General features: G+C 44.3%; 1 protein-coding gene across 1 annotated transcript in view; it reads left to right on the top strand.

Moving 5' to 3' along the window:
• The window catches only part of LOC147018588 (synaptoporin-like), a 64,664-nt gene extending 47,389 nt beyond the window's left edge, over positions 1 to 17,275 (top strand). The window contains exon 6 of the mRNA XM_085898382.1: positions 13,316 to 17,275. Within this exon, the coding sequence (XP_085754508.1) occupies positions 13,316 to 13,594 (279 nt within the window). The 3' untranslated portion in view covers positions 13,595 to 17,275. The remainder of the gene's footprint in view (positions 1 to 13,315) is intronic.
• Positions 17,276 to 17,337: the final 62 nt, after the last annotated feature.

The following is a 17,337-nucleotide window of genomic DNA, read 5'->3' as shown; positions in this document are numbered from 1 at the left end:
TGTCCAACCCTCACATTCAAAATCTCAACCCCAACCCTCACATTCAAAATCCCAACCCCCACCCCAACACTCACATTCAAAATCTCAACCCCCACCCCAACCCTCACATTCAAAATCTCAACCCTCACCCAACACAATATCTTTTTTTAAATACGTATTTCAACAAAATATATTTGTTATGTTTTTCTCTCTTCTTCCAATTCTGTCTTTTAAGGCTTTCGGGTTTGATGAAACAGAAAGGGGAAGTAAGAACCTTCCAGCATCTTCTTCCCAGAACTAACAATATATATATATATATATATATATATACATATATATATATATATATATATATATATATATAATGTTTTTTTTTTCTCTTCTTCCAATTCTGTCTTTTTAAGCTTTCAGGTTTGATGAAGTAGAAAAGGGGAGTAAGAACTTTCCTGCAATTTCTTCCCAGAACTTTCTTGATATTGCTCTCATCAAGCACCATCCAACAAAGAACTAAATCGATAGGTTTAGATCCCAAAGAGTGGTAGCATTTCAAGTCTCCAAAATAAACCCAACTTTCCAAAGTATAACCACATTCCTGTTGAGTTTCCAAGATACGTATCACATTGTGAGTTATCAAGCCAGAACCCACATTTCAAGTCTCCAAGGTAGTTATTTAAACCATCAAGGCAGAACTCATTTACTGATTTAAAAAAAAAATGTGAGTCTCCAAGGTAAAAGTTGTATTCTGGCTCATCAAGGTATAACTTGTTCAGTGGGTATTGGCTTGATAACTCACAATGAGTACTATTGCTGTAAAACTCTTTTTCAGGATTTTGCTGGTCTCCAAGGTATAACTCTTTGGTTGGACCCTCAAGGTCGAGCTCGTTCTGTGGGTCTTGGTCGCTCACAAGGTCTTCAACCAAACCAACAATTTCGTCCCAAGTTGTGGCAAAATCGGTATTTTCAGATACAATTTCCTGTGAGAGAAAATAATGTATTAATTAAGTGATTTAATTATTAAATGAGTCTATGCTTAAATCAAACTGAAAATAGGAAAATAAAATCTTACCTCAATAGATAAGAGGTTTGAATCCAGTTCATCAACTTGAAGGTTTAGTTCCATACAAGTAGTAGACTCCAAGCAAGCTCAGCACAGCACTCCATTGTCAGTAAAAAATGTTTAAAATGGAGCCTGGGCTTGAGGCTTTTCCAGAGAAAGACTGTTGGGCATGGTTTCCCTGGGCAACCCCAGGCAAGCCCAGGCAAGCCTTGTGAGAATGGAGAAAATTTTTTTCAAAATGGAGGATTCTTTGAAAATTCCCTGGGCAAGCCCAGGCAAGACCTCGTTTAGAAATTTTTAAAAACCATAACATTCTCGAATTTTCTCGTGATTTCTTTGTGAGTCAGAGATGAACTGGAAATGATGTGAGTTGGCGGGGCTTAGTAAAAGTGGGTGGGGCCTAGGGAAAGTGGGCGTGGCCTATGGGGAATACCTCATGAAAAGTGAGCGGGGCCTAGGAAAAGTGGGGCGTGGCTTATGAATATACCTCTTTAAAAGTGGGTGGGGCTTATGAAAACTGGGTGTGGCTCAGCAAAAAATAATCTGAGGCTCAGGAGGTGGTCAAACAAGAGCATTAAGAGAAGCTTATCATTTCATAATGCCACAAAAGGGGTATCTTAAAAAATATAAAGATTCAAATGTTTTATTTTTAAATATTTTAGATGGGGCTTATTGTGCAAGGAAAATTAAACTATTGAAGGAATTTGAGAATGAACAAATTTTTATAGGTTCAATGAGTAAGCTAAACAATATGCATTGGTTATTTGAAAAAGAGTGCCCTAGGCTTACATGTTTCAGATATTTCTTTAGAATCACCTTTAACAAATCACATTACTACTTTACTACTTGAACAAATCTTCATCTTATTGCATTGGTTATTTGAAAAGAGTGCTCCGAGGTTAAAAGGGGAGACAAATAAATATACCTTGGGATAAAAAGGGGGTTTAATTTTAGGGAAAAAAAAATGAATCGCTGAAAATCCCCCATTCACTTACATGGGGAAAAGTGAGCCAGAATCAGTATATTCACCCTACTCATGGACTATGCAGGTAACAAATCTCATTTGAATTTCTCTCAGCAACTTCTCGTTGGACACACAGTCTGACCAGCAATAGCCAAGGACTCTCCAAAGAGACCTGGTACCAAAAATATTAAGTCTCTATCTCAGATCCCTGGTCACAGTCCAAGTCTCACATCCATAGAGCAACACTGGAAGCACCAAGGACCGGAAGACTCAGACTTTCATCCTGCTGCACAGCTACTGATAGAGCCACACCCCATGATCCAGTGAATCCATTACTCCCGACGCCCGATCCAGACTATTGACCTCTGGTTCACAGCCAGCAGAGACATTAATATCACTGCCAAGGTAAGTGAATCTCTCCACGACCTCAACATCGTCACCACAAATGGGTACAGAAAGGATAGCAGTATCCAATATGTAATTGAAAGCCTGGATCTCAGTTTTGACCCAGGAAACCCATAATCACAGCGGCTCTGACTCCTCAATCAGCACCTTGAGGGCCCCAAGAAGGAAACCCAGAGTCTCCGCAAAGATGACTGCATTATCTGTAAAATTATAGTCGGACATCTTGACATTCACAAACGATGCACTGCAGCTTGATCTCTCTGATATCCTCCTCAGAATCCAGTCCATACAAACATTGAAAAGTGTGGAGGCCAGTTCACACCCCTGATGAACTCCAGTAACAACTGGTTTGGGGAATGACAGAATATTCATTCATTCATTCATTTTGTATGCAGTGTGTGGCTGCTGGTTTCATCATTGCTGGGAGCACAGCTGTGTAGCAGATGAGATGCAGTGTTCCCTGTAGGTTAGGGCAGGAATTTGGAACATGATAGCTCACTTACTCTTCACAAAGGACACTATGGGGTCTTTAACATCCTCCAACTAATGCCGGCAGATAGGATGCCTAGTTTAACGTCCATCCAAGGGACGGCACACATATTGATGAATCGTCCTACCTGCGAGACACCAGGATGACAGTTTATAGCTGGGCCGAGATTCAAACGCAGGCAAGACAGCACAGAGGTGAGTGTGCATACCTTTCGGCCAACATGCCAGCCCACTGCAGATTATGAAAACCAACACATTTTAATGGATAAGAAGTCATGAGTAATAACGTAAAGCACAAATGGGTGTTGTATTGGACAAAAATACTGGGGAGTCGACATATTGAAATCTTTAGTGAAGAGTGTGACTGAGAGGAGTTCGGAAGAGCATTCCATGTTGGAAAGTTCATGCTGAAGTAGTGAAGTGAAGAGGGTAGTGAAGAAGATATGAGAGAAATCTCTCTTGCTCCGCCAAATTGTCAGCTTTAATTTACTTCCTATGGCAGTGAGCACACATCTATCAACTTTCATTTTATAAAATGTTTTGTTCATCCTTGAGTAGTTGATGCACTCTTACAGTTAAAAAGAATTGCAGCGGAGGAATGAAATGCATGTTCCACTCCATTACTGGTATCGTAGCATCCAATTGACAAGTTTCTATCAATAAGGTACATTTTAAAACGTGGTGATGAAACGCAATCCCAGCTTCACTGCGAAACAAACATGATGGAGCCTCAAGGGACGATCAAGTACTGTGATGATAGTTTTGCTTTTACTGATGTGTAGCGAAGGAAAAGATGCTTCCATCAAGCACATTTCATGAAGAACACACATCAGTAATTTCATCAAGCGTTTCACCAGAATACTGGACAGATGGTTTGCTCACCTCACCCATTCAACTCGCCTTCTGTATTTCTCACCTTCTCACAGGTCCCATTCTTTTGCTTTGCTCACCTCACCTGTACACTGTATCATTCACTACCTTGCCCATTTTACTCCCTGCATTTATTATTTTTTTCTCCAATTTTTGCTTCACTCTGACTCGATCATTTTGGTGCATAACTACGTTTTAACTTTCAATTCTGGTCAAAACCGCAGTAAAACTTCAATACTGTAGAAAAACAATCATCACAAGATGCACTCTTAACCTAATTTAGTGTTTGTCTGATTTATAAAGTGAATGACATGAATCAAATGCGACAACAAATGCAAGCCCCGTTCCAGTTGAAGTTTGTGGCTTCATAAAGTCGAGCAAGCACAGTTCACACATTCTAAACTTTTCATAACAATCACTAAACATTGTTCTTTTACACCAGACTTACCCCATGTGTTATAATTAGGTGGATACTGTAGTGTCCGAGGTGCAGACAGACAGACACGTGAGTGAAGTAGCAACTCCGCTTTATTGCCCAATCGGATGCACACTACAACAACCCCTAGCGGGCGAGTCATGATATATGAAACCCAACCACGTGACTACAAGCATAAGCACCCGGCCCCCATACAGCACACATCCTCCCTTGTAATGACAAAAATCAACATTCAAAATCCTCCAAGTACCGCGGCCGTCTCTTGATCTGTCCCGGACGGACAGGGCCGCCAGGCGGCCCAGGCACAGATGCCTCCTGGCTAGGTCAAGGTGACACCCTCGCCGGACTCGCCCCATCCGCAACATCAAGCACCCCCGGCCGACAAGTTTGCTCATCTCCCTCGGGCAGGACTGAATCAGGTAAACACCCCGAGTCCGCTAGCCCCACGGACGCCGGCACGTCTGGCCTTGGCGATGCAACGTCTGGCCCCGGCGACATCAGAGGTGGGAGCTCCATGTCGCTCGGCACGGGGGGGGGGGGGTGGGGGGTGACGCTGAACAGCGATCATGCATTTGGTCCACGTGCCGCTTCCACACCTGTCCATCATCAGTCCGAACAGGCAATTTGCCGGTCCGAGTATTACAGAAACCACGGCCGGAACCCATTTGGAATCGTGGTAATAATCACGCACCATTACCCGCTGTCCCACATAAAAACTGCGCACTAGCGTCGGGCGCGACACCGCCCCAACCTCCGACCTTCCCGGTCGCAGCAAATCCAGCCTAGACCTCAATGCCCATCCATACAGACGAAAGGCAGGTGTATCATTAGTCGTGGGATGGATAGCATTTCGATATTGCAGCAAGAACATATCAATTACTGTCTGCGTAGATGCACACCCCCCTCTACGCAAGGCACGTTTCAACATTTTAACAAATGATTCCGCTTGCCCATTCGTGGAAGGATGATACGGTGCGGACCTCAGATGCCGAATACCGTTTCGATGCACAAAACCATCAAACACACCCGCGACGAACTGTGGACCATTATCAGAGACCAAAATCTCGGATATTCCCTTGTTAGCAAAGATCGTCCGCAGCTTCGCTACCATAATGTCCGCCGATGTACGCTGCATGATCACAACCTCCGGCCACTTAGAGAATGCATCGATCACAATCAAAAACATTTTTCCTTTAACAGGGCCAGCAAAATCCACATGGACTCTGCCAGGCCCTGGCTGGGATTGGCCATAGCCCCAATGCTCGACGCGGATTATAGGCATCTGCCTGACAAGTGACGCAATGCTTAATCATTTGTTCAATGTCTTTATCTAACTCCGGCCACCACAACAGACTGTGAGCAAGACTCTTGGTCTTCACGATGCCAAGGTGACTGACATGTAGTTCTTCCAAACAATGCTGCCTGAACTTATGTGGAATCACCGTTCTCATTCCCCACATAATGCACCATTGGGCCAACGACAGCTCCGATGCGTGTGACACGAACGGCTGAAATGCCGGTGTCGAAGGCAGGTCACTCCAATTCCCAGTAGACATCACCTGAACGACACAGGTGAGTACTAGATCATGAGCCGATTCCACCGTGACCTGCTTGGCCGTGACCGGCCCGCTCTGGATTTGGCTCAGTGCAAACACATCAACCCGGTCGGCTGATTCAGACGAAGCTGGACCCTCCTCGCACGGCAAGCGCGAGAGACCGTCACAGTTAGCATGCTTCCCGGTGCTTCGGAACTGGATATTGTAGCTTTCGGCAGCAAGGAACAGACACCACCGCTGTATCTGCGTGGCCGCCGCCACCGGCACCCCGCGCTCGGGTTTCAGGATGAATTGGAGCGGTTTGTGATCCGTCTGCAAAGTGAAATGCCGTCCCAGCAGGTATTAATGAAACTTCTGCACCCCCTAGACGAGGCTGAGAGCCTCGCGCTTGATCTGGGCATATTCCCGCTCAGCCGCGGACAGGCTCCGGGATGCAAAACAAACAGGCCGCTCAGAACCATCGTCTATCCTGTGGGAGAGCACCGCCCCGATGCCATATACGGAGCTGTCGCATGCCAATAAGAGCGGACGTGCAGACTCGTAGTGAACGAGGACCATATCCTCCGTGAGCAGTCACTTGACGCGGTCGAACGCCACCTGGTGTTCAGGCCTCCACACCCAGCACTCGTCCTTCCTGAGCAACAGCATCAACGGCGCCAGCTGCGAGCTGAGCTCGCGCACGAATCTTTGGTAATACTGCGCCATACCAATGAATGAGCGCAGCTGCATCTTGTCGCGGGGCAGTGGCATGTGCTGAATTGCCTCCACCTTCCGTGGGCCTTTCAACAGCCCCCCCAGCATGATGATGTGCCCGAGGTATTCCAACCGTTGTTTGAAGAACGTGCATTTGTCCCTGTTCAAGCGCAGGCCGCACGCCTCCAATTTCGTCAGCACCTTGTCAATGTTAGCGAGGTGCTCGTCCGCCGTTTTCCCTGCAATGAGCACGTTGTCCAGGTAGGTCTGAGCGGGCAGGCCAATGCAAACCTGATCCATGGCTTTCTGCCACAAGGCCAGGGCCGAAGCAATCCCAAAACAGAGTCGGGTATATCGATAGAGCCCATGACATGTGTTGATTGTCAAACGGTCGCTACTCTTGGGATCCATCGCCAGATGAAAATATTCGTCACGCAGATCAAGCTTCGTGAAGTATTAACTCCCTGCCAACCGTGCATATATCTCATCGATTGACGGCAGCGGATACTGCTCCACGCTGAGCCCCGGGTTAACTGTGGTCTTGAAGTCCCCGCACAATCGGACGTCACTATTTCGTTTCAGCACCGTGACAACCGGGGTGGCCCAGTCCACGTACGGCACCCGCTCGATCACTCCACAGGCCTCCAGTCTATCCAGCTCACCTTTGACCTTGTCCCGCAGGGCATACGGAACCGGTCTTGGTTTACAAAAACGAGGAACCACCCCCTCCTTCATGAAGAGCTTTGCCTGCATGCCCTTGAGTTTTCCAAGCTCGCCGCCAAACACCCCTTGATGCCTTTGAAGGATCTTCTCCAACTGATCCTCCCACCGGCTTGGCATGGGTTGTACAAGGTGAACGGCTGTCCAGTCTAGCCTGATGCGGGTCAGCCAGTCCTGGCCTAGGAGAGGTGGTCCCCTCCCCCGCACCATATACAACGTGAGCACGGCGACCTGGCCTTGGTAGACGACAGACACGTCTGCCATCCCAACTGGCGTTATCTTCTCGCTGGTGTACGTGTACAGCGTGAGGTTTGACCTGATAAGCTTCAGGCCGTTGAGTCTACACGCGCTCTGTTCGCCTATGATCGACACAGCCGCTCCTGTATCAATCTTAAATATGATCGGCATCTTGTTTACCTCAATTTCCACCGTCATCGGTCTGTCGCCACAGGACCAATTGAAAACAGGCTCATCATTGGCTGCAGGTTTCGCCCCGGGTCGCCAGGGTCGCCTCGCCCAGGTTGCAGGTCTTGCCCCGGGTCGTCGGAATCGGCCTGCAAATCGCCATCCATGACCTTAATGGTGGCCACCACCACTCGGCACACACGCTTCAGATGGCCCACCTTGTGACGATGCAAACGCACACTGTTCTTATACGGGCACACCCGTCGAAGGTGTCGACCTCCACACCTCCAACACCCCGTGTGTTCACTTCGCCGCCCGACCGGCCGCGTTGCGATGTCTGGCCATGGTCCGCACCGAAGGGCGCTTGTGCGGCCGGAGGCGCACGGGACATCGCGTGGACTCCCAGGTCACCTAGCATGGTCTGACCGGCGATGGCACGTACATCCCTGAGAGTTCGTTTGACAGCCACCACGGTTTCTACCGCTGTGGTGAACGTAATGTCCTCGCACCTCTGCCGTAGTATCGCCGAAACCATTTTCGAGTCTTGAAATCCAGACATAAAACGATCTTTGAGCCTGTCCGGACGTTCACCCGCCGTGAACTTGCAGGCGACGGCCAGATGCTTCACCCGCGCGATGAAATCCGCGACGTGCTCCTCCGGGCTCCTCACCAGGTGATCAAATTCGTACCGCGCCAGCTGTGATGATTTTTCCGGCGCCGTGTGCACCTGCATCTTCGCACAATATCACGGAACGACAGCCCGCGTCTCTCGGCTTGTCTGGCGCAACCAGGTCACCTAACAGGCGGTAATTGTCAGGTGATAGCGACGCAAGCAATATCGACTTCTTCTTGCCGTCGTCCTCTACGCTGTTCGCGTCAAAATAGCATTCCAATTGCTCCAAAAACAATTCAAAGTCATCGCTGATGAACACAGGCACTTTGCCATGAGCGGTAACCCGAACCTCATCCATCGTTGCCAATTGTTGTGTCCGAGGTGCAGACAGACAGACACGAGAGTGAAGTAGCAATTCCGCTTTATTTCCCGATCAGATGCACACTACAACAACCCCACGCGGGCAAGTCATGATTTATGAAACCCAACCACATGACTACAAGCAAAAGCACCCAGCCCCCATACAGCACAGATACTTCCATACACATTGGGGTTTACCATTAAATAGGTAGTATCTACAATGTTCAGGTACTGTACTAATGGTTTATCACTGTATATTTAAATTAATTTACAACACACATGAAAATGTCTTCATTTTCAAAACTCTCTAAAGTAAAAGAGCCCCCCAAAGCCCCTCAATATTGAGTGTTGATAGCCTCTCTGTCCCTTCCCTCTCCATTGTGACTGAAATGATTTTCAGTTTCTTCTTCTCCTTCTCTTTCTCCTCCTTCTCCTTCTCCTTCTCCTTCTTCTCCTTCTCCTTCTCCTTCTCCTTCTCCTTCTCCTTCTCCTTCTCCTTCTCCTTCTCCTTCTTCTCCTCCTTCTCCTTCTCCTTCTCCTTCTCCTTCTCCTTCTCCTTCTCCTTCTCCTTCTCCTTCTCCTTCTCCTTCTCCTCTCCTTCTCCTTCTCCTCTCCTTCTCCTTCTCTCCTCCTCCTCCTCTCCTTCTTCTCCTTCTCCTTCTCCTCCTCCTCCTCCTCCTTCTCCTTCCTCCTCCTTCCTCCTCCTTCCTCCTCCTCCTCCGAAACATTTCGGTTAATTGCATTCTGGACTATTTTGTCTGCCAAGTAGATTATTATTATTATTTGTATGCATCCTGTGGGTGCTGGTGCCATCATTGCTGGGAGCACAGCTGTGCGCTGATGTAATGCTCCTTGTTTACAGTAAACCGGTACTCATTTTTCTAACCCCGGAAGGATGACAGGCTGAGTCAACCTACCTGGTCTTATTTAACGGCCTGACATGGGTTTGAACTCAAGACCATCGTATATCGTAAGCCAATCACCTTAGCCATTAAGCCAACACCAGGCTTTGCCAGGTCGATGATGCAGTTGAAAGCAATATGCTGCATGTGCATGCACAACAGAATGGATCTTCATGAGTGGAACACTTTCCATGATATTGCACAAAAATAGTGTAAATGATTGAAAGTGTTCCACTCGCTAAGATACAATTTGTGCAAAAAAAAAGAAGAAAAAAAAAAGTTTTTGATCCAGGGTCTTTATTTATTTATTTTTTAATCTGGTGTTTTTCATTGTTAAATATGCGTCCCAACCACGTGCGTCCTTTTGTTATCACTCCGCAACCACCTTATGTGATCTGCTCTTCCCACGCCCTCTTCCTCTTCATGTGTCTCACGTCACCCTCCTCAAACCTCCGCCTCCGGGGCGTGTCCTGCTTGCACGAAACCCGGGAATGCGGGGCTTCTGCCCTCTTGTAGTTGTTTTAGGGATGTGTTCCCCACCTTTATCACCGATTTTGGTTATATAAACATGGGGAAAAGTCACAGGGGGGCAATTACATACTGGGGAAATTATCCTTGATCCCTACCTAATGAACACCACACCACCTTACGTGTGGTGACACGTAACACTTAAGCTCATAGTCTCCCTACTTAATTACATCGAGATGTCTCCTACACGTCCACGGGCCAAGCAACTCTACACAATCCTATCTCTTTTATGAAATCTCTTCATCTACCCCCACAAACATAACAATATTTGTGTGTATACTTCTGTTGGCATTTGGTTCACCTCACGGGCTAATGAAGTGTTAAGATAATGAAAAGTTGTAGAAAATGAACTTAATGTTGTGGATTTAGGGGTGGCAGACTGCTTTAAGTGATTTAAGTTATGCTCGCTTTTTTGTTCATGGTAGATCGTGAAGTCCATAACGATTAATAACTTTCTGATATTATTATAGTTTTAGGAAAGCTAAATTTGTACTAATTAATTTGATCATGCATAAATGTATCATTGTGAGTCTGTATAATACATAGTAATTGGTAATCCTCTGCTCATGAGTCTTATTGGAAGGAACTAAGCTCTTGGTTTCAGATATGGTGGGGTCCAAACCAAATTCTTAAAACTATTTATTTATTGGAGACAAGTATGTACATCAGATTGGACAGGATGTTGGAGGTAGTGCACTTACTTACCTTTGAGGTGTCTAAGCTCAGTTTGATACCCGACCTATCAATAAGCTGTTGGATTCGTACTTTATAGGCACGGCATTGCGTCACAAAGTACGATGTTCTTCAGATAGATGTTAAGTTGGGTGTCCTTTGTACTAGCATTAGTTGGTGTATTTTGCTGAGAGTAGGTGAGTTATTGCTGGCACCCTGACCAAATTCCTGCTTTTACTTCCTTTGGGGCTGTTTTAGCAGCACTGGCAGATTGAGAGATTGAGATGGATATGTTTTTATTTTGGATTGTAATGGAGTCGGGTCTCCCTAATGGGTGATGCAAGACTGCCGCAGATCAACTGCCAGGACATCTATCTGGAGGCATTCTGTGCATGGGCTGCGAGTCCATGGTGCCGCGAGTTTAAGAATTAAGTAATTTGGCTGACGTGATAAAGCTCGGCATTCAGCATACATTGGTTTAATGATAACTTGGTTATGCCATGGGGGCAATTCCATGGCTCAAAAACCACAGCAACAATTGTTTTAAAATGAACAGGTTTAATAATTTATGAGGATACGGACACAGCAAGGAATCAATAAATAAAATGACAATAATATAAGGAAAACCCACCGATGCGCATCACTCGACAAAAATATTCCAAACCTTAAACTAAACCGATCACACAGACCTATTCAGGGACATAGGACAGACGAAAGGGTGAGATGGGATGGTGAGATATTGGTCTTGGTGGTGGCATTTCCATTTGAGGGATGCTGTTAGCATGGGCACACTGGTCAGGGTTCTGCACTCGTGCGGCTCCTTGAAGCTCTCGCCATCATCTCTCCTCCTTTGGGAACTCCAGGCGCCGCCTCAACTGCTCCGTGCTGGATGCGCCACTTCTCCACTCATTTGGTCTTGACTGGCAACCACTGACTGCTTGACTTGATTGGTGACCACTATAGACACTATGAGCGGTACTTCCCCCTGGCTTTTATGGACTCAGGAGAGGCTCCCCCCCACCCCCCACTCCTCCGCACAGCGAGAACCCCCCACTGATGGTCGCACTTGTGCTTCCACCATGTTGGTGTTGTGTCATGCCTCACACACGCGGACCCACGCTGGCTTCACAACATGTCTGACCTCCTACATGCAGTTCTGCCATGTTTACATTGCATCATCCCTCACAAACTCGAACCCACCATATTGACGCATTGCATCGGACGTCGCACATGCGGACTCATCATGTTGGTGTTGCGGCTGCCTGGGGAGGTGAGAAAATACGATTGAGGTGGGGGGGGGGTAAAGGGAGGATTAACAATATGAAATACAGAGGGAGAAAGTTGGAAGAGAGATGGGCACTGAGGTCAGGTTGCTAAGGAGCTCTCTATACACTCGATTCCGACCACTGCTAGACTGGAGTTACACAATGTCTTGTGCGAACATTCATTAAGAAATAACTAATTAACGCTGAAGTCATTTTTGGAACAGTATCATATGATCATCTTCACACTCATTATTCATGTCCCATTTCTAGTTTGAGGTTGGTTGCATATATTATGGAAAATGGACCAAAGTCTTTCATGAACCTGCTGACCTGACTCTGCTTGATGTTCAACTGAACCGGATTAAGACAGCATTTTGGAATACGGCCAGTGTGTTGCCAATAACTCACTTGCTCTCTGTCAAGACATTGTGGTTGGTATCTACCAGCAATTTAATGCTCGCAGACAAGTCCCCAGTTAATGTTGCACCGACAGATGGGATGGCACACTCCTTGATGCAACACCCTTATTGCATGTTTTGAGACTTGAACACAGACTAGGCAGCTCAAAGGCAAGTGTAATATTTGTGCACAATCCTGTTGGACTCATAATATAGGAATTAAGTGTAATAATAGTTTGCCAGAATTCTTGACAGGTGCTCCCCTATCAATTAGGTTGGTATAATTTGAGGTTTTACAGTATTTTCTCTCCATTTGGAACTGATCGTTTGGTGTATGTGCATGTACATGCATGCACAAGTTTGTATTTTGATGCTTCACCACCGGATTACAGCATTTTTGTTTGTCTGTGACATTTTAAGCTCTTTGACTTACAATGAAAGATGTGTACAAAAACTTAACATGTAAATTTGTTGTGAGGTCGATGTTTGTTTGTCTATTTATTTGCTTATGTTGTTACATAATGGTTTATTTTGTGAGGTATTTTCCTGATGGGCAAGACGGCCGAGAGGTATCCACTCTCTCCCCTTGACTGTCTAGCCCATGTTTGAATCCCGACTCAGCTATAAACTGTCATCCAAATGGATGTTAAACTGTGTCCCTTCTCCTAGCATTAGTTGGTGGATGTTGAAGACCCCACGGGGTCCTCAAGAAGAGTAGGCGAGCTATCACCAAATTCCAAATTCCTTTCCTGACTTTTTGAGTATGAGTAGTGACTCTACCACGATTGTAGCCTAAGGTAACTGCTTCAACAGCACCAATGCTTTGTATAGGGCATGGTACATGATGATGATGATGATATTCCTGACAGATTTTATTAAAGTTTAAATTATTGTCATTATGTGAAAAATTCACTCCACTTGTAAATTGATACCTGTTTCGTAATCCACTCTTTATTAATCTGATGTTGCTTCCTCTTTTGTGTCCTCTGTTCCCAATTCGTAGGTGTTTGGTTATATTAACTTTGTGCTGTGGGCTGGGAACATTTGGTTTGTTTTCAAGGAAACCGGCTGGCATGCAACAGCCCAGCCAACAGCAGGTGCCACCACACCTGGTACAGTGGCCATGGCACAAGGAAAGAAACCTGGGATGGACGGTGCAGATGGCTTAGGCTATGGGCAGGATTCAGGCTATGAGCAAGGTGGCTACGGGCAGCAAGGAGGCTATGGGCAACATGGTGGATATGGCCAAACTAGCCCAACGTCCTATGTGAACCAAATGTAGACAACCATTGTATTGCCATAAGCTTTCCAATGTGGCTCGACAATTTATTTTCGTTTATTTGTGAAAAATTGTGGAAATGATGAAGCAGTGAGGATCAGGATAAATCAAGTGCAGGTGTTTTGCTAATTTATTTATTTATTTTAGGTTTACCAAGTTACCTTCTTGTTATGATAAGCTTTCCTTCATTGTTTGCTGTACTTAGCAAGATGTTTGAGTGTAGTGTTTTTTTTATTATTATTACATTGGCACATGATGATATGTACAGATATATATTAATACCTCTCCTCACCTCCCAATGATTCGCCGAGCTTGGTTTAAGAACCTCAGGTTGGAGCATTTTCGTAGTTATAGTAATATTTATTCAATTTTATTTGCTTCTTCGTTTAAAGCAATATGAATATGATTTGTAATAAGGTGTAAGAACATAACTAGAAAAAAAGTTTGCTTTATCACTCGAGAGTATGTAAGAGACTAAATGAAAGATTTTTGGTACGAAGACAGAAACTAAGGTACAGTACTGGTAAATTGAAGACCATCTGATGAAACGACTGTAAACAGTTGCAAAACCAAACATGCAGTTTTCATTCCCTGTCTACTAAACAAGTTTTATTTTGTGTGTTACGGCACTATCAAATAATGTAATCCCCACAGCAAGGAAATTGTAGATTAAATCGCAAGCTTGTTTAACCAGTCAACAAAACCTTGAAGCGTGCAAAAGTTACATTTCAAAACCTAACAACTATTGGATGAGATTGTGATTGCAATATTCACTTTTTGTCTTTATATGAAAAACGTGCCAATAGGGACCGACTATTTGTAATGTAACACACAAGGGTGAGAGAAGCGTCGGGGCAAGGCGGTAGGGAAATTGAGCATATTGCAATTTTGAGGCCTAATTTGCCTGGAAGTAGCCACATGTTGCCTTTGTGGATCCACAAGCGGCTGTGAAATGCATATGTCACATCACACATGATGTGGAGTGAAAATACGATTATATTCAGGTCGAGTAATTTCACTCTTTATAAACTTTGAACAAATTGAATATCACAGTGAAGACTCTGTAATCAGTTTGTTGACTTGGTGCTGTACCTTTTGGCTATTTCCCTACAAATAATTGTTCGTATTCATTTTTTTTTCAACTTCAAGCTACAGTACTCCCTTTTCAAAAAGATTGCAGAAGCAAAAATTAAATAAACAAATGTATGATGAGGTTTACTTGGGTCAAATGCTGGCTTGGTTGAGCATTAAGTTTGTTAAGGTTTTGTGACACACGGACGAGGGTATTCAAATTGAATTGTCGTGCGTTTCCCTCGTTTCGTGCATTTCTATGCAGTAAAATTGAGGACACTCATCAAACACTTAATTAAAGATGGAAACACAACTTGAGTAGATTGGGTTGTGACAGTTTGTGCCGTGTCAAATTACCCCATGGAAGCTTGGTCTGTCTTGTACGCAGACTCGTGTGCTGGCTGTTGATATTGCTATTTCATGTGTTTAAATATTTTGTGTTACGTACTGTGTTAACATTCACAGTTTTCACAAACTTCCCACCTCTGGGTTTATGTTTGAGCTAACATCACACCCAAAACCCCAATTAAAAGTGGGTCTTGCATACCTCTCTCTCTCTCTCTCTCTCTCTCTCTCTCTCTCTCTCTCTCTCTCTCTCTCTCTCTCTCTCTCTCTCTCTCTCTCTCTCTCTCTCTCTCTCTCTCTCTCTCTCTCTCTCTCTCTCTCTTTCTCTTTCTCTTTCTCTTTCTCTTTCTCTTTCTCTTTCTCTTTCTCTTTCTCTTTCTCTTTCTCTTTCTCTTTCTCTTTCTCTTTCTCTTTCTCTTTCTCTTTCTCTTTCTCTCTCTCCAGTGGATGGTGACACTTCTTCGTTGTACATTTTATGTCTGACAATTATGGCAAGTATGAATTTATTGTCTTTTCATCGACGTTGTCATTCCCTGAAAGAGAAATTTCATGATCACGAACAGTTTGAAAGCCGTAAGGCTAAAAATGTGTTTCTTTCTTATTCTTTTTGACCTACTTGAATATTTTGTTTCGACTCTAAAAGGTCTTGAATTTTGTACAACATATAAACACTCGACTCACAAGGGATCAGCGTGACGCTTCTTGGTGCATTGTTGCAAGCTCATCATGCTTCACATCATTCTGCCATGCAAACACCCACACGTTTGATCAACCAACCATTTTCCGGTGGAAAATACATTGCGAGTAATGATTGCTCTCCCACCCACACCCTCTCCTACCCAACTCTTTCTTTTTATCATGCTAATGGAATACCGACAAAACGCAGCAGTTTGAACAAACGACAAATTGACTGTAGCAATTGAGGAACGGAGAATGCGTGTGGGTGTTTGCTGAGGATTTTATAATCCATTGCACATACTTCAGAAGTTGAAATCATGTTGTGAAACGAGGGAAAGGTGTCGAGAGGTGATTATTTGCAAACATTGCTGTATAAATCTTCTTGTTTACTATTATTTTTTATATGCGTTGGGGGGGGGGGGGAGGGAGGGAGAGTGATGTGCCGAAGACAGTGGTGGGTAGAGGGAGGGAAAGAATTCGCATTGATTAATACATATATATTGACGAGTTGTTATTTTTCAAACTACAATCTTTTTGCAATGAAAAACATTTTCAACTGACTGGTATGAATTCATCCTTGCTCTGAAATCAGAAATCCGTTTTTTGGTGCCTGTCGACCATGGCCATTAATCTTAACACTACTCAAATTAGTGCAACGATGACGGGTGAAATTACCTTTTGTTAATGACTACTTTCTCATGCATTCCTTTTGCATTTATGTTAGCGTTGTTTTCGAACATCAGTATCTTATACCAGCTAATCATTTTTTGATCATTTCCCAATCAACATAAATGCTTTCGGTTTGAAATGTCACCGGTGTTGATCATTTCAGTGCAAATTAAAGAAGCCAGACATGATACCTACGACCGTAGAAGTGTGCATCGTGCGCAGGAAGACAGTTTGTATGCATTACCATGTTCATGATCCTGTGTACCTTAAGCCTTTTCTAAAGATGTTATTATGATGTTTATTTTACTGATTTATTTATTATTTTTCAAAATCTGCTCACCTTTCGCAAAATTGGCCTTGCAATGTTGCTGGCAGTGCTACAAAGGTGAGTGAAAGCTCCCAAAATGAATAACGCTGAGCAAAGACATATCCAGCCATGCATGAAGATATTGCATGTAACAACAACCCAGTTGTCTGGTTCCAAAAAATCCTCATTTAATGAGTTTTAACATCGTGTAAATATAAAGAGTTATCCTAATAGAGATTTAAAAATAAACAAACTGGCACCTTTTGTCAAATGAGCCTCATGGTGTTATATGGTTGTTGTATTGTAGCAAAATATTTGCTGTATTGACTTGCAACACCAGAGTATGCAATGTTGTGCTGCTCTTCGGTGTGTTGAAGCCCTTTGATGTACGTATTTGATTTGAAGTAAAAAAAATTAAATAAAGTACTTGTTGGTTGTAGTTAAAGTAAAATGACGCTGCTTTCTCTTGCATATATTAGCCATGATCACATTATAAATTGATATTGATGCAACTGTACAAGTGATCTTTGTGAACATGCAATGAATAACAATTTTAGTTTTCCTGATGTGTGATGTAATATGATTGTCTTGTGAATAAAGTGAGCGAAAATGTACTTCTTAACCCCATGGCAAATGGTAGGGGTCTTTTGACCCCCTCCCATCCCCATTTTTTGTT

Source organism: Eptatretus burgeri, chromosome 10 (genome assembly GCF_056783735.1).
Source record: "Eptatretus burgeri isolate ZD-2024b chromosome 10, Ebu_testis_v1, whole genome shotgun sequence".
NCBI classification, from domain to species: Eukaryota; Metazoa; Chordata; class Myxini; order Myxiniformes; family Myxinidae; genus Eptatretus; species Eptatretus burgeri.
Note: the sequence above shows the minus strand (reverse complement) of the source record. Positions and strands in the feature narration are given on the sequence as shown.